We start from the raw sequence: 24,622 nt of genomic DNA on the forward strand, positions 1-24,622 counted from the left end.
TCAGCTTTATATTCTTTACATTTCATTTCATTTCTCCATTCCTTTGAAGCTGAATGAGTCTGATTCATACTTTTAATGTTGATGAAGGGGTGGAACCTAGAACTAACCAGCTTCCACATCCTGAAGCTTATTCCGGTTTTGTGGGCCATCCGGGCCCTGCCAGAACCTTCATGCAATGAGCCAGGGAGGTCCTGAGAGAGGCACATAATTTAACTAAACGTTCCAGTCTATGATGAAATAATATTCTCCCTGTAATATCCTCAGCTCTGTGCAGTCTTTCACAGTGACTTACCGCAAACTATTTTCGTTATTCTGACATCCTGTCATGACTCATTGCTTATTGCCTTACTGTGGAGCGTGTGTATTTACTCTTCTGTCTGTCTGTTTATCCATTGAATAAAATGTGACAAGATGTATGGACCGTGATATTATTACACGCCTCTTCAAACATGGGTCACATAAGCCTGTGAAATACTTTAACCCTTTTTATATCGTATATACAGTATATAGGGTTAAAGCATTTCTTAATGTACTTCATATTTCATAGAAGGACAAACAGACAGACAGATGAGTAAATACACATTCTCCATAATTCTCAGGGATTTGCAGGAGTGTTTTCAAATCTTCCCGTCATGTGATGAGTATGTTTTTGACTGGGAGCTTGTTCCACAAAACAGGATTACTGAGTTAGCTGGATAACAGCACTAAGTAAAAAGAGCTGTTCCAGATTTGAAGTCATCTGGCTATCAAAGTATTATTTGTGTTTTCTTGTCAATCATAGATAGACAATGATCTAAAATAGACAAACAACAAGTGGGTGATTGATGATTTGGCAATCACTACATTTCCTCAAAGATATGAATGCACAATGCAAGGTTTTGAGCATAGGTGTGTTATAAGTGCTGACTGTTTTGTGTGTTGTGTCTAATGTTTTGAACATTGAGCTCAAACTTGTGACATTAGCGCCACAGTGATTGCAAAAACTGTAATAATAATGGCGCTGTTGATGGCAGGTGTTCCCTGGCTGTTTTCAGAATACTGAGCCACAGTGATGTAATCTCCTGTAATCTGTCTGCAAAATAAGATAAACAATGACACTGGTAAAAAGAAAAAGCAACATGCAACACATGGACACAACACCCCAACCCAACCCACCAACCCCACCCCCGCACCTCCACACTGCAAGTTTTAAAAACCATAGTCAGTGTGTCTGTGTGTCTGTGTATGTGTGTAAATGTACATGTGTATGCGTGTGTGTGTGAGTGTGTGTGTATGTACGTGTGTGTGTGTGTGTGTGTGTATGAGTGTGAGTGTCTGCGTGGGTGCTGAAATATCGCTGTGCCTGAAACAGAGTCCCTGAGGACGACTCTTGCCTGAAGGTTGCTGAGGTGATGCAGGCTGGGAGAAGCACTGTGACGAACGGGCCTCAGGGCAACGCATCACAGCGGCTCCGTAGCGTTCATTCACATTCAGACCAGTCATTCTGCATTCTCAACTGTAAAAATGTTCTCTGTCTCAAGGTGTGTAAATTCAACCATATGCTTCTCCACTGTACTCAGTTTTGATCAATGCAAAATACTGATATATGTTCTTGAATAGGTTCACTCAAAATTAGTATGTGACCTGGTAAAATCAAAAAGTATCATTTAGCCTCAATAATGGCTTGTGTAAACCTAAGCTTTCTTCTGCAAATGAGAAGATTGAGTGCAAGAAGGAACAAAGAACAGAGAACAGAAGTCACTTGTCAGTCTCCGACCATCTCCCGCCCCGCCTGTTCCACTCCCATGTCAGCTACAACACTACCACTGTGAGGTCGACATTTCCCCTAAATGGAGGAAACATCTTTACTGCTTTTATGAATACATTAATGTCTAACGCTATCAGACCTTCAGCCACTGTGCCTTTTTGGATATGGTTAGAGTAGGATGATAATGGACCACTCTCATCACGCTGTGTCTCTCAAAACCAGAATGCACACAGTAAAATGCCCGGTGTTCATTAATCTCTAACAGAGTTTATATGGGTCCAATAGGGAGCAAATGTACTCTACCAGAGTAAAATGCAATCTATCAGCTGATTTAACACTGAAAACTTTACTTTGACAGGTACATATTAGAATAGTGCCCTGAGAGAGAGAGAGAAAGAGAAGGAGAGAGAGAGAGAGAGAGTGCCCCAAAGCTTCAGAGGTCTCCAGCGTTCTCATTCATAGAGCTTGCCAGCAACCACTGCTTGTGCAGTGCACATTCAGCACAAATGAGAATTAACCAAGGGTCCATGGTATTGTTTTGTCAGGGCTTTGTGCATTATGTGTTGTTCATACCGGGCCATTGTTCAAATTCACAATAATAAAATTCATATCAGCTATGCCACGAATCTATACTCAGTGAGCACTTTATAAGGTATTTATTAGACTTCTTTTTTAGACTTATTGGTCTTCTGCTACTGTAGCCTATCCACTTAGAGGTTTGACGATTTCAATGTTCTTTGACCAGTCTGGCCCTTGTCCTCTGGCCTCTCTCATTAACAGCATGTTTCTGCCCAAAGAACTGCTGCTCACTGGATGCTTTTATGTATTTTGCACCATTCTCTGCAAATTCTAGAGACTGTTGCGCATGAAAATCAGCAGTTTCTGAGATACTCAAACCACCCTGTCTGGCACCAACAAACATTCCACGGTCACTTTGATCACATTTCCTTCTCATTCTGACATTTGGTCTGCATGATTTTATGCATTGAGTTGCTGCCACATAATTGGCCGATTAAATATTTGCATTTATAAGCTGGTCTACAAGTTTACCTAATAAAGTCACTGACTGTATTTATTCCTCACTCATTTATAGCCATGGTACTCATATCATGAGTAGACATAGCTGGAATGCTTAATTACCAATTGGCTTACTGTAATATGCAATTCACGTCATTGACATTCTGTTTCTGTTTCATGTCAGGACTGAGAAAAAAAAAGTTGCCATTCATGTCCCACTATGGAGAGAGTCTGGTATTTAAAAACTCCCTTGCTTCAATCCCATGTGCTCATTCCTTTCACACGTACTGTTATACGTCACCGCTGTTAGTAGGCCTGGTTTTGAGGAGTGTTGGTCGTAGCCTTGGGAATGGTGCTGATGATACAAATGGAGAGAGAGGGAAAGGGTGGAGGCATCAGGAATCTCTCACTCTCCTTCAGTCATCTCTGCTCATCATTATACCATATGTGCGACATTGTCTCATTCAGCAGATACAACGCACTACGCATCTCTGCTGCCAGGCCTATGTCCTGCTGCTGGTCACTATAAATAATCAGGCACCAAAAATGGCTCAGGGTGAACCACACAAATCTGCCTCTGTCCTCTGAATTTCCGCTTAAAACACTTTAAAGGGCACTTACTCTTTTAGACCAGTGGATGTCACTCAAGGCCTTGTGAAAAAAACATTTGGCAACCGTAGCCCACATGAGCACAAAATGTTTGCTTATAAATCGGTAGTTTTGTTGAGTGGCTGTTGACGCAATTGAACTTAAGTTTGTTTGTATCCTGTATCCTGTACTATATACCCTTGCGTGAAGCTGCAACTTTTGTGTTATTTTTAAAAAGGATAATTGGTTATGTGCGCACATGCTGTAAAATGCAAAAGACATTTGTTCAAGTGAAATTCATTTAAAATCAGTAAGTATGGAACTAACCCACAGTCATATTTTTTGATGTATCGTGATGATGTCAGAAAAATGGTTTTGACACGGCTTGTTTATTTCATGTGCTGTCAGGCTTATCAAAAGAGCCTCCAAAACAAAACACAAAATGTGGAGGGTTCTGTATCATTGCATTGTCTCTGGGAGTATAACAGCCTTCACTGAAACAAAGACATCAATTTTGTACCTATATTAGGATTATAGCAGTATAGTGTATGTCCATAATTCAATTTATATTTATTGCTTTATTGGTTTTGCAACCTGCTAGTATGCTTGACAACAGGGTTGAAAACAACCACATGAACCCATTCAACATTGCGTCACTTTTTCCAGCCTTGATTTTAGCTACAGGATGTTTTCTGTATGAATGTGATTTGTATTTTAGTTCTAGTTTGGCGTAAGTTAACTTACATTTAGGGCTCGATTGATGTTGCACTTACGTTCACGTCTGTGAATGTTATTAGCTATAAGTCTAGCATTGCTCACATATCTCTGGTGGATGCACTTATGGTCTCTTTCATTGCACGTCGCTCTGGATAAGAGCGTCTGCTAAATGAATGTAATGTAAATTGAAGTGCTGTACTGAAACACTGGCTTAAGTAGTGAAGTATCGGTCCCAATGTCCACGTTTGCTGCGCTCATTTTACAGAAGCAGATTAGACTGTTATTAGATACAGTATTGGTACAGGTTTGATGACTCCAGACGGCCTGGCCAGTTTAAATCAAACCTCCTCCACACGCAGAAGCCATTCCTTCTAAATTTGATTTTAATAAGTGCACTGCTGGCAATTCAGATAGACCAACCAAAACTGTTTTCAGCCCATCAAAACTCTGTGGAGGCAGAGCCCGAACAGTTATTTCACTTGGGATGAATGTACTGGTGCGTGTAAAATCCAGCTTGAAAATTGAGCTGGTCATAAACTGGTCTAGCTGAGTATAAGCTGGTCAACCAGCATGCCCTAGCTGGTCATAAAGCTGGTCAACCAACATGGCCAAGCTGGTCTAGCTGGGTATGAGCTGGTCAACCAGCTAGTGCTGGTAGCTTGTCAGAGCTGGTAGCTGGTCAACCAGCAAAATATAGTTGCAGTAAAAGCTTACTCACACATGCAGAAGCAAAGCAATGATACATATTGTTTCCTTGGAGAATCTTTTGCTGTCATTGTAAAAATAAAAGATACAAGTTGTGGTGGAACCATCCTTCTGATGGCGTCAAGATATGTCAATTAATTTGGCTGTGTGCTTCAGACAGTGTCAGACTTATCATACTTTGAAAACATTATCTTGCTTTTTAACAAAAGTCTGACATTAGCTATTACCATTACCAAAACTTCCACTTTAAAAACCGTTCCATTAGTGGAGCAGTGCATTTGTGATTATGCTCTCCCAGATGATGGTGTCTGGTAAGCAGGCTAATATTACTAGCATTTTTTCAGCCAGACATAGCACAAATGATGCATGGCTTTTCCAGTATTGCTGTAGTTACTATATGTGATTTCAGCTTCCCATGGGATTTAATTGAGTACGTTCCTCCTGTCTATGCACATATCTTCACGGCTAGGCAAGCTGACATTGGGGAAGCTACAGTCTGGAAGTTCAGACACTCCCTGTTGCTGCTTGACTCCATCCTGGTGAGTCCACCACTGTCACACAAGGTTATCACCGTATTTTTGTGCATCAGATGATTGGATGCAGCACTTTGCCGCAGACCCTCTTTGAGTAACTAAAAGGCCAGCTCCGATGTGTCTTTACCCCCTGTTTTTCTTACTATAGGAGCTTCTACTTGGTAACAGGACCATTTTATTTCAGTTCCTGTATATTCATTTAAAGTTATATCTTGTGACAGTGCAGCGCTGATTTTGTTCTTTCTATTGATCTTTGGTCATGCATCCTCGTGAATATTAATAAGATGTATGATACTTCAGTGGTAGAGATTTCCCAGTGTTCAGAATATTACACTGGCAGCCTAGTTTGTCGATTGACTCTGTTGCTTTGCTTCACCACAGTTTCCTTCACTGCAGGCCTGCCACAATGCAAACCGTTTCTGGGGTGGTAACAATGCATCTTTGTTGACTTTCTTGTAAAACAAAATCATAATTAGTGTAATCCACTTTCACCAGATCTCTCTGTTCATGTGCTTGGCACGCTTCAGGATCATAACTTCAATTTAAAACACATGAGGGGAAATCCTAGCTCAGGAAACTCTTTTTAATGGCTAGATCTGGGATGTTGGAATGCTGCGAATGATTGAATATGTGCAAGTGCCAAGAACGTTCAGGTCTGGCCTAACATTATGTAACCAACAGTTTCTGTGCCATAGTATATAGTCTGGCAAAGACGGAAGAATCTGAAAAAGCAACAAACCTAAGAACGATTCCCAAAAAAGCCTGTCAGGGTATAGCTATCACAACCTGAGAAGTTTTCTTTCACACTGATCATACAAAAGGAAAGTTAAAAGGTTTTGGACAAAATGACTTATCTTTTTAACACACCAGTGTGTGAAATTCTATATTTCCCAGCAGTCTGAAACATATGGATTCTATAGGAACTTTGGCTGTGTAGAGGAATTCCTTATTATTTATGTGATTAAGTCATGTCTGCTTCTATCCATCTCCACCTGCTTCTCTGCTTTCAGGGACCTTGGAGTGAAGACGTTCGCTTATTGACACGAACCCTTGCTACTGCTATCCCGTCCAAAATAATCATAGGTACCATTTCGGAACAGCTTTTGACTCGCTTGTAAGTCCACATGTGGGCCATTGGGCTCCAGGTCATTTTAAGCGAGCGCACTTTTTTAACTTCTTGGCAGGTCTTATGCGATATTAATATTGCATCCATTTGCATCCATCCAGAGGCCTGCGTATGATCAAAAGTTAAAAGCAACACTTGAGACTGACTACAACAAAAGCCTTTTATAATAAAACATTCATAAAAAAGGCAGCTTGTCTGATTATTGATCACAGTGCAGCACTTGCGGTTTGGGTCTGTTAGTACACCACGGAGCTGATGGAGGCAATCCTGATGGTGGCTGTCCCTGAGTGAGACTATTGATAGAGGCTGTCCTGATAAACTGTGATATTAGAGGCCATTGTGATTTATGATGCCCTGATGTATAGATGGAATGGAGAGAGACTGTCCTGAGACGGCCCAGTCTGATCAAGGGTCTCTTGACAGAGGGTATTGTAATTGAGGGCCTCCTGATAGAGGATATGGTGATTGAGGGTCTCTTGAAAGAGGGTATTGTGATTGAGGGTCTCCTGATAAAGGGTATTCTGACTTAAGGTCTCCTGATAGAGGGTATTGTGACTTAAGGTTTCCTGATAGAGGGTATTGTGATTGAGGGTCTCCTGATAAAGGGTATTGTGACTTAAGGTCTCCTGATAGAGGGAATTGTGACTGAGGCTCTTCTGATAGAGGGTATTGCAATTGAGGGTCTCCTGATGGAAGGTACTGTGATTGAAAGCATTGTGATTGAGGGTCTCCTGATATAGGGTATTGTGACTATGGCTGTTACTGATGTGGGCTGTATGGATAGACAAACTGTCCTGATAGAGGGTATTGTGATTGAAAGTCTCCTCATATGTGTATATGGCTTTTCCACCAATTCTTTTACCACAAAAAAACTTTTTTATTGTCATTGCATTGTTGGTTTTTGAAGGTACTGACTGGTGTTCTCAGAGGCATGGTAAGGCAGGTTTGAGCTGTTTCTTCTTTTACTCTTTTATTCTTTCAGGAGCTGAGATCATCACATGTAAACCAGGGGCTGTTGGAATGCAGGCACCAGTGATGAAGGCTGGGGGGAGGTGTGAGGTAGGGGGGTGGGGGGCAGGGCTGGTTGGCAGCACCACATAAAGAGGAGCATTACAAGTCTGAACAGAGTTAAGACAAAGCCTTGTTCTCAATGGACTGACTTTGCTGTCAGAACACAGGGACGTTCAGGTGTCAGCTGAAGAGATACTGGATGTATCTCCACTCCAGGACGAGGTGGCTCGGTTTGGCTCTGCAATGTAGGAAATAGTTCTTGTTATTATTCCAGTTCTGTAGAAAATGACATTTTAATCAATTTAATCAAACATAGCATTGTGATAGACAGGAGTCTGGACATTTTGTGTGTTTGTGAGTGCATTTTGTGCAGCCAGGAATTCATTTGTTGGCTAAGCACCACTAGCCCCCTGTCCCTAAAATAAATTTCTAGCTATATCATTGGCAGGCACCCAACTGACCATAGGAACATCCCTTATGTGAGGATGATGTGTGGGAGCTCATGAATGATTAGCTCTTAGTGCATATTCATGAAAGGGAGGTGGTAAAAGGTGGAACTCTCACAGCTAACATTCTAAAGCAGACAGCACCAGAATCGTATGATACCAACTGGAACAATCTAGAACATGTAATTGCAGCAGACAGAAGGAACACAGGAACTGACTGTCTGGTCTGAATACAGTCAGTCTCTACTTGTCTTTTGAGGGCTTCCTGTCCTTTGTGGAAGTGTCTTCCTCTCGGGTGCTGGTGACAGACCAGCTAGCGCTGGGCACTGAGCAGTCACATCCATCAGAAGGCTGTCATCCTCATGTTAGTCAGGACTCAGGAGGCAATGAGTTTGAGATGCATCAGACACAGTTAAAAATATACATTGCACCAGGAACATCTGATAAATACACACTTGTCCACATTGGCCAAGTTGGCTTTGTTTGTCTACTCATTTCTGTGCTACATTGAGACAACATGCTGCATGCCAGCCAGATGTGGGCTTATCTTTGTTCAGCATTTATACTATGGAAGCAAGTAGCTGCTGGGGTGTTTATGTCTGTGAATATGATGCACACACAAGCCTCAAATAGTCCACTCAGGTCCAAGAGGTACAGACTTTCAAATTGATTTTGAAATTGAAGTTTTTTCATATAACCTCTTTACTGGAAATGTCTAAATTTGTGCTTTCGGAAAACCTCCAAAAGAAAGGGATGTCATTTCTGTGGGAACCTGTGTGTCCCACCCTCACATTATTTATTTGCTCACACAAGCATCTGGCAAATTGCAATATTTATTTTCTGTCTACTGCCCCATGGGTTGAGTGTGATTCCAGATGTTCGACAGTGGAGATCTAGAGGTCTTCAATGCAATGCAATTACATTAAATTAGTGCTCAGAGACACTGTAACAAATACCGTTTTTGTATTTTGGGAATACAAAAGAAGATGCCAGGCCTAAACCCCCAAAAAGTGAGCAATTGAGGTGAAAAAACGCTCAGTGGGAAGAAAAGGGTGGTTAGAAAAGGCTGCCCAATGGGGAAAAATCCCATGAGTAACCGCCTGGCAATAAACATGGAGCCCATCCTCCGTTGGCTGGCCTGGTTTAAAAATAATGATAGAGAAATGTAATGAGGGATCTAGCAGAGCAAACAATAAGATGGTTTGGCATTTTGGTAAAATCAGCAGTATGAGCAGGGAGATGCATGCGATTCAGAGGGGGGCGGTGAATCACCACTGGTGATGCATCTAGGCTCCTGGGTTGCATCATGGCGTGGGCTAGAACCAGAAATGGGAAGATGTTGGAGCGGTCTGCAAACTCAGATCTTGTCCATCCCTTTCGAAGCACAGACGTGATCTCTCCCCCAAGCAAGGTAGGATGGTGCATGGCCCATGGTGTCAACCAGAGGTCAGCTGGCCCAAGTCTGGGTTGTCCATTAGAAGGTTATTTAGCTTATTATTTCATCAGTGGGAGTGATAGACCAGCAAAAAAGAATCATTATCCGCATCCCCCCCACCCTTGTGAGCGATCAATAATGAAAGATCATTAAAATGAATAGATGCATGTCCCTTTCTCTCCGGTTGCTAATTGTGAAATCAGTGTCAGGGGAAGGAAGATTGAAAGAGAGTGAAGCCTTAAAAGGCTCCTGGAGCTGTCAGGAACTTGTCTCCAAGATCACGAGGATGTCCGTTGACAAGCCTTCATTTCAGCCTTTAAGACTCTTGCTTTTAAACCCTAAAGACTGACGCACGGCGCTCAATACGTTCACATGTCCACTCAAAGAATGGCCATTCGAACAAGCACGTTACAGCACCTGGTCCAGATACCCCATGAATATTTCACCGGTCTTTATGATGCTTAACTGAAGCTTGGAATTACCCGAGAAGAATGCAATGTATTGATTGAACACCATTGTAAGTTTGTGCATTTGATCTATCTGGCAGCTCTGTGTACTGCAGAGTGAGTCAACATGAGCAAAGCCACTTTGTTTTGCGTAATATGAAACAAGGCAGCCGTGAAAAGTGTTGAAAAGTAAAAGTAGGGGTCATACTGAGGCATTTCCATGACACCTGTTTGACTTTTAAAGGCAATCTGCCAGTTGGAAGATGGAATAATTTCACTAGGCAAGTGGAGTATCTGGTCCTTGAGTGCGATTGCGCTACATTTGGCCTCCTGTTCCTTTGATTTTATGTCTAAAAATACAAGCACGGAGACAAAAACTCTTTTCTTACAACTTTTTATAAGTCAGAAAATATCAATGTCCTGCATGGTCAAGCATTCATCCCATTAACGTCACTCCTGTGTGCCCTCCTTCATCGAGGTGCATCCACGATTTATGGGGCACAGATGTTCAAAGGCAGAGAGTGCGAGAGGGATGTCACTTAAATGAATCCCAGCACATCCCCCACTTCTGCCTTTGTGCTTAGTTTATAAAAGCCAGCATACAAGGCGCTCTGGGATTACAATCGGAAAATAACAGATCTAATAAAGATGAATGGATGAGCTGTAACTTCTAGGCAGTTCTGCGTGCAGGGAGAAATAAAAATGAGCTCTTCAGACGTGCGTTATGGTATAATGTACAGCACTTTTATATTTATCTGCATAGCAGACACCCTTCTGTGGTGACTTTTGAGTTTTACATATAAGTCATAGAAGTGGCTATGTGATGGGAGTCATTCTGATTTAGTGCCTTGTGTAGCAGGTTACAGCTGTAGAGATCCAACTTGCCTTTGAACCTGCAGCCAGACAGTTTGGTTTTCTAACCACCAGACCATGAGGACAGACACTAGTGCAAATCTGATCTTTGACAATCACTTTTTGCCATTGTGTTCGCCTTTTAATTTGAGTCTTTTAAAATGCATTTTCCCTTGTTAACAGGTCTGGAACATACAACATACTATTAATAGGTAAATAAATCAGAGCCATGGTGGTGCACGGCTAAAGTAACAGACCTTGATGCAGGCATCCGTTTGCTGAGGGCAGGCGGGTTTGCGAGTTCACAACATACAACAGCACCCCGGGCGCCTTGGAATCTCGGTCACGGGCGAGATGATGCTGCATGTCGCTCTCAGGATCACGTGATCTATCCGGGCCGCTGAGGGACGGGGTGTAGGCGGTGTATCCCTCAGCCGCCTGGACAGATCACGGGGGCAATTGGAATAGATAGGGTACAATTGGTTACTAAATTTGGAGAAAACAGGAAAGATTAAAATTTAAATCATAAATAAATAAATACACTTTGAAAAGTTGCGGACTTTGGTTTGTGAATGGACCACAGTCCTCCAAACAGTTAAAGTAAAATAACTGGGTGTAGATTAGTCTGAATTTATTTAAGCCTGGCCCGATTGTTTTGGCTTTAATCACATTTGATTGATGGGATGACTATACACATCTGGTTGAATCTTACATAAACCTTCCCAAACATACGTACACACACACACACACCTATGTGGCCTGACACTCCCGCCAGATCTGTCTGCTCCACAACCTCATTGCATGGTTGTTTCTCTCAGTCACAATGTCTGTCTGTACTGGACCCACATTAGTGAAACAGACTTCCCAAAGTGGTCAGACCAGCAGAATCATTGGCTGCCTTCTGAACCTAAAGACCCACCTCTTCAGACTGCAAGTTCCCCTCCCATCCCCACTTTAGTTTATGTTTTTATGACTTTCTCTTTCTCCTAGGGCTTGTTATGGATGTGGTCTGTATTTATTCATTTGTATTTTGGCCCTTGGTAAGTACAATTAATTTGCACTAGTGCTTGAATGATACATTGTTACTCACTGTTCTGGGAATATTGTTAGCTAGATTATTATGAGAACACAATATGAGAACACAGGTATGTTTTTCCTAGTCATTCTGGATAAGAGTACATACAAAGTGCATGTAATGGAGCTTGCGCAAGTGAGATATGAAATATGATGCGATATGAAAAGGCATACATTGGCATATGTTTTTGTGCTTCTTTATTGTATATACAGACACAAAATACAGGGTATTTGCAAACATTACATTATCATCTGTCAGAGGTAACCATAACATATAAATATTACAACTTGATTTAAAAGAAGAAAAGAAGAGGAGGAAGAAGAAGAAAGCTGGATATAAAAACAAATTGAAAAAAGTGTGACTGGAGCTTTAAATAGGGAGGCTATTTCGGGACGGGCTCGGATGAGCACGCGGAGGGCAGGGCTGTGTTCTGTCACCATGGCGATGGCAGATTCGGAATTTCACTCCATGGAAAAAGTCTGGAGGACTGGCAGGTGGTACACAGGAGCATGGCACGGGTCCCATGGCAGACAACTGTTTTTCACCAGGACTGCCCCTACCCCCCTTCCCAACCCCACCCGATAATGCACAAAAAAGACGTCATCAAATGCTATATCGGAACTTTTCACTATAAATACCTCGTTGCAGCCACCAGCTGCAAATTACCAATGGTTATGTTTCAATCTGCTGGGTGAAACAAATAACGCACGTTATCCACATATGCTTGTGTGAGTTTTAACTTAGCCAGCCACTGCTCAACATCTTGAATAAAAAAATGCCAGAATATAAGGAATATATAATGAATGTGTGAATATATTCCTTGTATGCATTAAAATATTGACTTTACACATGCTTTGTTTTGCATTTGTTATGGAGGATATTTGGCAGTATAATGAACTTTTAAGTTATATTCCACAATACATGCCTAAAATTACAAATGCATATGTGAAGAGAATAGGTTCAAATTTAAATATAAGCGACGTGTTTGACAAAATCGTATTCCTTAAATGGGGATTTTATATTATGAAATATATGACCTCTATGTGAGGGGATTGTGCTTAATGAAAAGCTAACCTCATTTTTTAAACCCCACATAGGGGAAAAAAACTCATATATCAACATGTCTGTTTATATTTCACCATTTATTAGGCATACGGGAGAAGCTTAATTCTTCCTTAGTTTTATATGGTCAATTGAAAAGAAAAAAGAGCAAAAGGCAAAGAAATATACTGAAGGTCTTACACTAAATGTAGCCATATGGTCAAGGAATGGAAAGGAAATAAGGTATACATTCAACATGCACAGACAAATAAAAATTGGGGTAATTGATTCAATATGATTATTTTACATGGAGAAATGTTGTTTCAACCTTCAAGGCAAATTTGCCACGGCGCTCCGACACGATATATCACCCAGGACAGTCAAAATAGCATAATAATATCTGTTAATAACTGCACCAGAGCAAGAAGAGTATGCCACTATTTCTTGATCATGCCATGGGCAAAGATAGCAATATAAAACAGCTGAGGCTGGCAAAATCCAATACAAGTCCCTTTGTAAAATGCCTGTACACATTTGGAGCCACATTATATCCTTGTCTTCACAGTAATGTGCAAATATTACTAATATGGCTTTTTAAATATTTTTTGAAGACCATGTACTGTATACATGAAACGCCCTTTTAAATTCCCATAAATATTTCATATTCAGAAGGAAATACATTTCACTGTGTGCCAGGCTAAGAGTTTGATTTACAATCATGGCTAGCTGAGAAAAGAACGATAAGGCACTATAAGTATAACTATCCCATACTTAATCATGCTACCACATACTTTATGAGTGGAAAAAAATCATTCCTATGTGTTTTCTTAGCTATATAAAGGTAATAGTAAGCTAAATTATAATGAACATTGCTACTGCTTGCATGCACAAGAAAGATATTTACAATGCACAAATAATCACTCTTGACAACGTGGAAGATCTTTGATCTTCATTGAGAATAAATCTCGTTGTTCAGTTTGACATCCTTTCTTTGGATTCTCAAAATGGAGATGTATGGACACAGAAACCAGTACAGACTGAAAATACTACCTAAAGTGCATTCATTCTCTGACAAGGCTACCTATCTATCACTTTCTATAGTTTCTACAGTTTCTAATAGCCAAAGAAGCTTGAACAATAACCAAACCAAAAGTAAAATCCTTTGGTATCGAGAAGGCCATTATTGCCAGCTTATTTCTTTTTTCCCCTTCAGATGAAAAAAGGAAAGGCAGAGAATAAACTTGAGATATATTAGTGAGGAAATAACAGTTGAATTTACTGTACATGCACTCTCACTTACATTTAGTTTTACAAAAGTGCTGGGCCAGACATCATTTCTTGTGTACAATCTGAAATAATCTCTCTGGAAACCCGCAGAAAAATACTCCACCATTTCCTTTCATTGCTATATAGACCCAAGCTTTCTTTTTTATAGACCCAAGCTTTCAAAGCAAGCTGGGACAAAAGCTGGGGAAAGGCCTAGTTGTTACTTACTGGTTTGAAAATGCAAATAATATTTTTCGTGATTTACAGAGATCACACATTTGACACCTGTTCCTGGAGCTTCATCAGGCAAGATTCTCCCAAAAAAATGAGATGATTTGTTAAAGTAGAGTATTAAGGTTTTTTGATTCAAGGGCACAGACGGAGATAGGCAGAGCTATCAATGACTTGTTGATTCAAACAAATCATAGTTTTCTGCTACGGAGAGCAGACCGGTCAATAATCAACAGCACATGGGACGCCCCATCTCTTAATTCACCCATCTGGCACTCGCTTGTCACAAGGTTTCAGATCAACCCAGACATGATGTTTCAGGGTCACCTGACATTTCACTACTCAAGGTCTCTGTCCATGTCTCTGAAAGCACAAAGCTCCTTTAAGTTCTGCTCAGCTCCGATTGGATTTACGTTCCTATCATGTATCCAACCAGTTCAGCATCGTGACGCACCAAACTCCTTGTGCTTTCTGTGGGAACCAACCTACACCACAGTTAAGAAATATATATAAATGGTGGTGTTTTTTGCTCTTGTTGGCATGACTCATTCAGAAATAGCAAAAGGGCAAAATAGCTACCAAAGAATTGCTAAACAAGATTAAGGCATACATTATTGGTACAGTTTCTACAAAGGACATTAGGCATGCTTAATTATCAATGGACCCTAGGATAGAGATAAAAGGCAATACAAGTACAATCCTTGGACTTTTCTTCCAGCTGTCTTCCTGTAAACATTATAAAAAAAAATATTGCAATAATATTGTTACGAAATGTGACTAGGTTAAAAACAAACAACACATTTTGCGCCTCAGTTTGCTGGCGATGTAAGGCACCTATTAAGGCCGCTCCTTCCTTACAGGAAGCTACAACCGTACAATGCCGCCCAGAGTGTCAACAACTGTCCTGTCGTATGAATAACACAAAGAGCAGTTCATTTTTTAAAATATCAAAAAGAATTCTTGGTCCATGGAAGAGCATCTTTTTTTAAGGCAGAGTGAATTTCGGAGATTGTTGTCGATTTTCTTTTTTCTCTTTCGAGGTAAGGCTTTTTCCAAATGCGACATTCAATCACAATATTTTTTTTAAGCTCGAAACGCAACAGTGTGGTCTCTGTAGACACAGCTTGTTCCGGGTGGTGATGGTCAGGAGGTTGGGTCTGTATAGTTCTTGGGTGAGAACTGTGAGCACGAGGGCCCTGAAAAAGGGTCACTCTTATAGTACAAACGCTTCATCACGGATCTGTTCTGTCCCCTTCTCTTTCCGTGTCCCGTTGAGCTTGCGGCGAGTGTTCGATGATCAGAGTTGCCATCTTAAAAACATCTAGGCGTGGCTGTGGACTGAAATGCTGGAGAGGTCGTTGCGGATTATCTCATTAACTGCGGAGACAAAAAAAGGGGGAATTTGTTAATAACTTGCTTTGGTATAATTACTGAAAACATTGTTCCAGTGTTAAGTCAAAATCACACATCACTTAGTCCCTGTTTCCAAGAAATAAGCATAATCTAGCAAAGACATGGAAAGTTAGATAGTGACCTATTTCCTCAACAAACTACACTGCATTGCTCAAGGTAAAGGCACTGTTCCTTATTCAAAGTTGGGGAAAAATAAAAAGAAAGTGCAAAAAAACAACAAAAACGGCACTCCGTCACAAACTTGAGGCCTAACAGAGAAAAGCCGACATCCACGCTGTGAGCCGCGGCTTCTTACGGTGACAGTGTGAGAAACTGGCCGGCCCCTCCCCCGGGAGACTTCTCGCGATCTTGTCTGTCGCGCTTTCCTGCTGGCGGCCGACCCCACACAGTTCCCACACTCGCCCTTTATCGGCGCGGCCCTTCGGCTGAGGAGGAAACGGCCGGTCTCGGCGGGGGCCGGCAGGGGCAGAGTAAACAGTGCTGGGTCCGCGGGCCCGGCGATAAAGGGAGATACGCGACTGCCAGGCCCCCCCCGAGTCACCAGCCTGTGGATGAGGTCACACTCAGTCCCTTGGAGCCAGCACAGGAAGACCTTACTCCCCCTCACATCATATCCCTCCTTGCCTCTTTTTGCTTTCGTTTGTTGTCCTCCGCTCTATTTTACATTTCTGCTCGTTCTTCCTGTCTGTCCATCCCTGTCATTCCCTGTATCTTTTGCTCGGGCTCTCTCTTCCCGTTTCTCTATCTCCCTCGCTTCAGTGCCAAAGTCTATCCAGCTTATCAGTTCCAGCTCCTGAAAGTCTGCATGACCACACAGATATGACCCTCCTGCACAGTGTCTCACAATTGAGTTGTCACTGCGTTAGTAGTTTGGCTTTTGCATCCTAATACCAAGGGACATTAGCATGATTGGGATTTCGAGATAGCAGCTCAATTAGAATTACAAAGCTTAGAGCAGAATTTTATGCACTTAGATGACTGGTGATTTCGCAAATGGGGAAAATGTAATTTGCACTGTATCACCACAAAAGATTATATTCAAAACCAAACACCTTAATACTCATTGCAGATCTTGATATTGCAGGGTAATAAGGCAATAACAACAAACAGCAGAGTAAGCTGACAGACTTTGAGAACAGTAGCATAAACACACAGCATCCACTGAACTCTCTCGATTAGCATTTTTATTTGACAAACAAATCTCAACCCCACCCTCCAATAGGTTGTTCCATTTGAGCTTGACAAGGTTGTTTCAGTATTGCAAGGAGGCCTGTTCAAGCTGTTTACTTTAGCAAGCCAAGAGAAAGTAATACTGTGATTTTATACGTTGCAAGGTATCACACAAGTTCAGAGCATGACTCAATAGCGGAAATCACCCCACACCACAACCAAAAATGATACACCTTTCATTTTGTTTTAACCTAGAAGGCAATGTATGAGCCCAAGATATTTGACGGCTCATTGGAGGTATTAATGAATGATATAAATGATGTTTATTTAGAATAAAGTGACTTTCCATTGGGGGAGAGGAGAATGGGTGTCTGAAATATAGAGATGTGTCTAAAGAGGTTTTCTGCAAAAATGTCTTGGTTTGAACCTAAAGACCACCAGGAAATAAATGAACTCATACAGTCTGCCTATGTACCTACAATACATGTACACATATCAAGGATTAACATTCACTTTCTGACAGTGTGTGGAAAACCTCAATGGAAAAAACCCACTGTAATCCAGGATGCTGTTTTTACCTGTAAGAGCCTAAGGCAAAACAAGCAGTTACCTGTAACAGATGTAACTATTGTAAAATCAAAATGGAATGTCAGCCCCCTCTATAAATGGTTTTAATGAGGGGGAGTCAAGAGCCCTGCAACAGAAAGCAATATATGTGCACTATCTATGCATGAACTGTTGCATACTCTTTTCTGAGAAAAATATATGCATTTGCAACTTCATGACACTGACATTGTTTTCTTTGAAGACTCTAACACCTACATGTCAACCACAGCTTTGTTTTCTTTACCCCAACTAATATTTTCCATTTTCACCCTCAGGTTTTCCACTGACAGAGAAAAAAAAGTTTAACAGGTAGTCATCTTACTGGACCTTTGAAGGCTCGAGACACATGCAACCTCGTTTCTTGTGACGTGAAGCCGCTGAAACAGGATGTGGCAAACTGTTAAACCACAGGACATTAAAACTGGGTTATTTATAGCGAGGTAATCATGCTGATCGCTGCACATACCTATCTCAGGGAACAAGTCCCATTTGGAAAATGAACTGAATTTATTTGCAGTTAAGCACAAAATGGAGGCCTCGGACAGAAACTGTCCAACTGCATTTGCCTAGGTCTACGTGATTATCATTGCCATTGTTTTCATTAATGAATCAGTGATGGACTTATCAAGAGTGTTCATACACTCAGAGACTGCTTTATTAGGTAGACCTGTACACTAGCTTGTTAATGCACATATTTAATCAGCCAATCATGTGGCAGCAACTAAATGCATAAAAGCATCTAGATGTGGTCAAGAGGTTCAGCTGTGCAGAAGGTCATCTCTGCATCAAACCTCTAAGTGGATAGGCTACAGCAGCAGAAGACTTAATAAGTCTAAAATATAACTACAATAAATACCTAATAAAGTGCTCACTGAGTGTATATTTAGCATACTATAGTGGGGGCAATGACTAGGATCCGGAAGGTTTGTGGTTCAACCCCGGGTGTAGCCACATTGAGATCTGCACTGCTGCTAGGCCCTTGAGCAAGGCCCTTAACCCCACATTGCTTCAGGGGGACTGTCCCCTGTCCCCTGTTCCCACAGTAAGTCAGATTGGATAAAAGCATCAGCAAAATACCTTTAATGTTATCTACTGTAACATACTATCCATACATAAAGCTATAGATTTACTGAATCACAACCAGAAACACAGCCAAAGTCTGCCAAAGGAGGGGAGTCCTAGCATGCAATTGAATAGAGAGGGCCTTTGAATAAGGGAGATGACGAACGCCCGTCGAAGGCTAGCGTAAGCTCGACGGCTACGGACAAGCCCGGACCTCGGAGAGCACGCTCAGCAAGAACACAACGAGAAGCCAGCGCTGCGTCGCTCGGCTGTCTCCACGTCCAGGGAACAAACACGTCATTCCGCGGAGATGAAATGAAGGAGAGGGGTCAGGCCGCAGCCTCTCGGTGCATTTTTCAACGCTTACGCGGCAGTGCGGAAGGTAAGGCCGCTTTCTTCTACCCTGGGCTTTTAGGAGGACTATATGAAGAGCAGCTGTGTCACTGTAATCCATGCAGAGCTTTCGCCTCGGAGAGGTGCTTTAAGGTGTTCAATTGCCAGCCCGCTTCAATTTGAACCCCCCCCCACCCCCACCCCTTTGCCTACAGTAGGTACATAAACCTATGCAAACACAACTATTTACAGAAAAACACTGTTATAAAATCATACAGACTGAGCAAACAAGTGAAAGCTCTGTTGAGCCATGTAAACAGGTATAAGATAATGATAATAGATTTCAAACAGTGTCAGACTATATTTATGCATACAGTATACACTCAGTGACCACATTATTAGGTAGATATGTACATCAGTTTGTTAATGCAATGATATATTCTGCCAATAATGCAGCAGCTAAAATGTATAAACATAAGTAGACATGGCCAAGAGGTTCAGTTGTTGTTCAGAAAATATGTCTAAATGACTTTGACCAAAGAATGATTTGAGTGAGACGGTTTGAGTATCACTTGAACTGCTGATCTCCTGGGATTTTCACGTACAGCAGTCGAGTTGACAGAGAATTGTGTGAAAAACATAAAAAATGTCCAGTAGATAGTTCTGCAGTTAAAAATGCCCTAAAGAGGTAAGAAAATTCAAATAACTACATTTTGCAGCAGTGGTATGCAGAAGAGCATTTCAGAAAGCACAATACATTGAAACTTGAAGTGGATAGGTTACAGCAGCAGAAGACCAATAAGTCTACAAGGTATTAATAACCAAATATAAGTGGTCACTGAGTGTGTATACATAATACAACTGTATTGTAAGAATACTTCTGTTGCAAGGTACAAAACTATTATTTTGACATTACAAATAACGAATATAGTCTCATGGGTAGAAAAGTTGGAATGAGAAACCATAGTTTTAAAGTTTTATGAACAGTATGGGATGTGAAAATCTAGATTTTCCAGTGGAATATTTTTTTTAGAAATCTGCTTTGCAACTTTAATTTCATGTTATGCATGCATTGTTATGCACCATGTTATGCCAATGCTGTTTGTGGACTTAAATTGGGGTCCTGGCAGATTCTTCAACAGTGGTGAACAAATAAATACAGTCGTGGAAAATTCAGGTTTCTTTCTATGAAAAGCACACACACACACACACACACACACAATCTAAGAGAGGTACACCTCTATTACCTTGAATGCCTCTGATCGGTTCAAAAGCTCAAAACGTTATTTCTGTCTCTGTAATCACAAAGTGCAGAGCGGGATATTTTTGGAAGGAGTCTGCTGCTGACACAACAAACAGGCAGGCTTTAATAAAACCCGCCCCTCCCCGATTGCTCTTCACATCTGCCAGCAGTAGATGGTGGAAGGGCCCACCGGGCAGAACAATGGGAGGTTTTTCCCTGCTTCGTTTCCCTGGGCGTGAGCCCACGCCCGCCTCTCTCACGTTTACACAAGCACACCCTGTGCCCCCAACACGCCCAGGCTGCTGCTAGCCCCATAGAGACGCTCGCTTCGCTTTCTGGAGTGGTGCCACCACGTTCCATTTTCTGCTCCTTTCACTCCCTTTTTTGATGGACTCTAAGACACCTTCACAGGCCAAAGCAAACAGGTCTTTCCCCACCCCCTCACGGTTCTCCCAAACCAATCATATTTAGACAAGCTGAGGGAAATTCAGGCACCTGTGGTATGTGGGTAATTTCAGCGCCCATAACAAGTAGCAAGAACAAGTGGGTGTTTTTCCATCTGTGGACTTTTCCTTGGAACCCGAGTGGAGTGTTCCAAAAAGATAGTTTTTTCATAGGATTTCCCTCCATATGATCACTGGCTATGCAGCAGGTGGAAAGATGTAGCAGACTCCCAAAGGGCTGCATTACATTCACAACATTTATGTGAACATACTCTGGACAAAAACTACATTCAGCTATTCCACATACTTTAACATTAACATGATAGAACACATATTTTGATATTTCAAGTGGTACAAATCACATTAAATGTCAAACAAATACTTTCATGTGAAGCTTTCAGATTAAGATGAATTAAAACTGTATATTGAATCCGGCCTTTATGATAAATGTGTTGAAATAAGCAATTCACCACATCGATCACACATCGATGACCTGTTAAGGCAACGGGAAAGTCCATCACATCAAGCTCGGAAAATGTGTTTATGTTCAACATACAGTTACGTGAGAGGGGTTTTATTTCTTCATTTGTCGACCTACACCAGTTGACATTCTGTTTGAAATGCTTGCTTTATCAACTAAGCGGAGTATCAAAGTGGATCAAATGACAGATGAACTCCAGCTCTGAGGATACAGTGCGGTTTTAAGGAGACAAATAGACTCGACGAGAAACTCCTTTCCCCTAATGTTCCTATATCTGTAATCCTAACCTTTGTTTCCCGAGAAAGAAGTGATGACTGGAAGACCGCTCCATTTTGAGGATACAGGCTGATTGTTTATCCTGCTGAGAAAAAAAAACTGCGCAAGCTAGGTTTTGAAACAGCCGTTAGCTAGTTGGCAGTTTAGACCAGCTCCATACTCAACATGGTTTGACCAGCTATGTTATAGGCTATGTTTTGAAGCAGCTGGCACCAGGTCATTTCAAGGGTTCTACCAAGGCCGCACTCTCTCCAGAAGTCTTGCAGATTTTGCTTATAGATCGGCTAGTTTTGTCGAAACGGGTGATCTCACCCAAAAGGCACCTAAGGTTGTCCTCTGAAGAAATAAATCCTCAGTTGGATGAGTCCCTCAGTTGGATGTAGCGGACCAGGCCTTTGAAAAGCAGCCTTTTAAATGAAAACATTTCCATAAAGCAGCCTTTTTGAATTAAAATTGTTCCCCTGGGGTTTGATTTAAAATGTCGACTGCCTTTTTTTATTGAGAAAGAATATACACGTCAAGCCCTAGTGCGATACAGTATGTGTTCAAGGTTGACACTCTTAAATGCTTTTTTTTTTTTTGGAGAGCAGGCCCCAGCCCTTTAAAGCAAACATCTAAAGCCAATGTCCTTAACAAAGCCTCTGCCTGTTCATCCCTCTGTCCACCCCAGCTGGCTTGATCCTCAAGGCTTATATTACACTTCAAGGATTGGCTTCTTCCTGAACAGCTGTAACTTCTACAGTATTTATTGAGCACAGTGGTGTGGGGTCAGGGCCTACACACATTCATCAAAATCCCACCTGAACAGACCTCCCTAACTTAAGGACAAAGTGCAGAGAACACACCACGCCTCTAAAATGTGTCTGAATAATACAGAAGACACGGTAATTAATGCCCAAGACTAAGCTATCAAGTTATTTGAACCATTCAACTGTTCATGCTCAATGTGATATTACGTATGTAATATGCAATATACATTTTTGTTACTATTGAACTATAACTATATATAACTATATTTGCTGCAATCTGTCCATGGATTTTTTTGCAGCACTACTATTAAAAAGGTTAACACAGAACGCTAAACACAATTGGACTAACTGAAGGTGTCATTTGCGTGGCAATCTAGCTCACTACCCACTGTGTTAGCTGGATGAAAAGAAAAAGAAAAAAAACACCCTAATGATCTAATTTATCCTTCACTTCTGCTAAGGATGCTTAGCTCAGAAGTTGGAGCAATTGAATTTCCTAGTACATATTACTTTTTGTTTCCCCACAATATCAAATCTGCTCTCTCAGTTTCATCGTAAATGCTTTATGGACAATTTACTGCCGCCCACGCGCATCTTAAAATGATAAGGAGGAAGGGCGCAACCATTTGCGTTATGGTATTCCGTTGCGCCGGTCCCAGCCGGCGGCAGAAAGCGCGAGGTGTGGCAGCTTGATTCATGCCGCGTCGTGACCTGATGACAGGAGAGGGGCAGAGAGGAGCACTGGCAGACACTCGCCCTGGTATGATAGGAAAACACTGAACCACAAAACCTAGTGGGCGGAATGCAAGGTAAGAGGAAACCGAGCACTTTCAGTCCTAAAGTGCATGCTGCAAGGAAATGCAGACACACTCACACATACACACACACGCATACACACACACACGCACACATATATGCGTTTGCCAAGCGGGGACCTAGAAAATGTCCCCTCTTGGTTTCTATGTCCCCTCTTCATGGATGTGCAATGATACCATGGTCCCCAGTTAGATAGGTAGACAAGTGAACATACACACATGCATGCACACACACACACACACAAAAAATGCACCCAGAATTCATCAATACTTGTCCTTAACTTACTTAATACAGGCCTTTTTTAACCATATTTGTGAAGAATACAAATAGTTGGGTGTTGTATTAAGTCAAAATCTAAGACCAATGTTGACGGAAAAAGTTCTTCACCTGGTCCATGTCATAACCCATTTGTAGAGTTTAGAATGGCTTAGCTTTCGTTTCACTACAACAGGGAGAAAACCTACTAGAAAGTGTCTATAATCAACTATTGCCACAGTTATGCTGCCGCAGTTGGTAATTAACATACCAGTGTACACACATAATTGGGCCTAGAGTCAAAATGGAATGCTTTTTTCAGCACAATCAACAACGCAAAACCAAACACAATACTGAGTAATGACTTGTGAGATGAAAAGAAACTGATAATGGTGATACATTTCATGATTACACAATACTTAGGAATGAACAGCAGTAAATATCAAAGGCCGACTTCCCTGTGGTGTGTATGTATGTCACATCTTAGAAAAAAAGTCTGAAAAGTTGATCTGCGATTCCCATGTGGAAGTGTTTAGTTGCTTGACTGAAGAGAGGGAGGGAGGGGAAGGGATGGGGAGAAAAACTAAATTTGTTTGAGTACGGTTTGAAACTGCACATCCTACTGGGTGATTTAATGACCTCTAACAGCTGCACAGCTGCGCAGTTATTCTGCGTCCTGCTGACCGCCCAATCACTGGCCCTCCTGCACCAGCAAGTGCGATGACGAAAGGAGGGGGAAATGACACGGAGCCGAGCCACGCTGGCAGGCAGCTGGAAGCTGGCATGGAAGCTTCCAGATCTCCTAGAAACTGCAAAGCTGAAACTGAAAACTCCGGCCCTCTCACTCCAAAGCGACAACAAAAATACTTCCAGATATGCTTCTAATCCGAAGCAATTATGAACAGGATTATGAATGCATACTTTGCTTCAGTATATATAGCCCCCAAGATTTCAAAAACCACAACCTTTCAACTGTCAGGGCAGTGCTCGCCTGACTGGCTCAGCTGGTAGGCAGCCGAAAATGCCTCACCCTATCTGCTCCTGGCCCGGTCCCTTTTCCCTCGCATCCTCTGATACCCGGGGGACCCGTGCGTGTGCGACACTGCTCCTCCCCGGAGGGGAAGCTTGGAGGTGTTTACATGCTCCGTGCCTGTCTCCAGGGCTCTAATCACAAGACTGCAGGATGGATTCACGCGGCTCCCGTATTCTCGGAAGGCTGGCGCCTCCAAGCCTTTCCGCAGAGCTCTGTACTGAATTCCTCAGGCTTTGGATGTACACATAAACTAGACCATCAATACAAACAAGTCGAGTTATTTTAAGAAAGCATCAAATGGGCATGGCAGACCAAGCGGCATTAGGCTTACAGGCAAAACTGCATACTATCTAATCTTTGTGTTCTTTTTCCACCTACTTTCATATCTGTGAGCTAACACTGTTGAATTAAGTTTGCACAGACCTTAACCTTGTGAATATAACCGTAAAGCAAACAAACTTTCATACCGCAGGCAGTCAAAGCACTCGGTAAATCGTTTTCCAGAA

General features: G+C 41.8%; 1 protein-coding gene across 4 annotated transcripts in view; it reads right to left on the reverse strand.

Annotated features, from left to right (window-relative positions):
* Positions 1-11,878: 11,878 nt before the first annotated feature.
* nfatc1 (nuclear factor of activated T cells 1) overlaps positions 11,879-24,622 on the reverse strand; it is a 196,793-nt gene continuing 184,049 nt past the window's right edge. For all 4 annotated transcript variants that reach the window (XM_061230224.1, XM_061230286.1, XM_061230257.1 and 1 more), the window contains one exon: positions 11,879-15,613. In XM_061230224.1, the coding sequence (XP_061086208.1) occupies positions 15,558-15,613 (56 nt within the window). In that variant the 3' untranslated portion in view covers positions 11,879-15,557. The remainder of the gene's footprint in view (positions 15,614-24,622) is intronic.

This window comes from Conger conger, chromosome 1, assembly GCF_963514075.1.
Source record: "Conger conger chromosome 1, fConCon1.1, whole genome shotgun sequence".
Classification (NCBI taxonomy): Eukaryota; Metazoa; Chordata; class Actinopteri; order Anguilliformes; family Congridae; genus Conger; species Conger conger.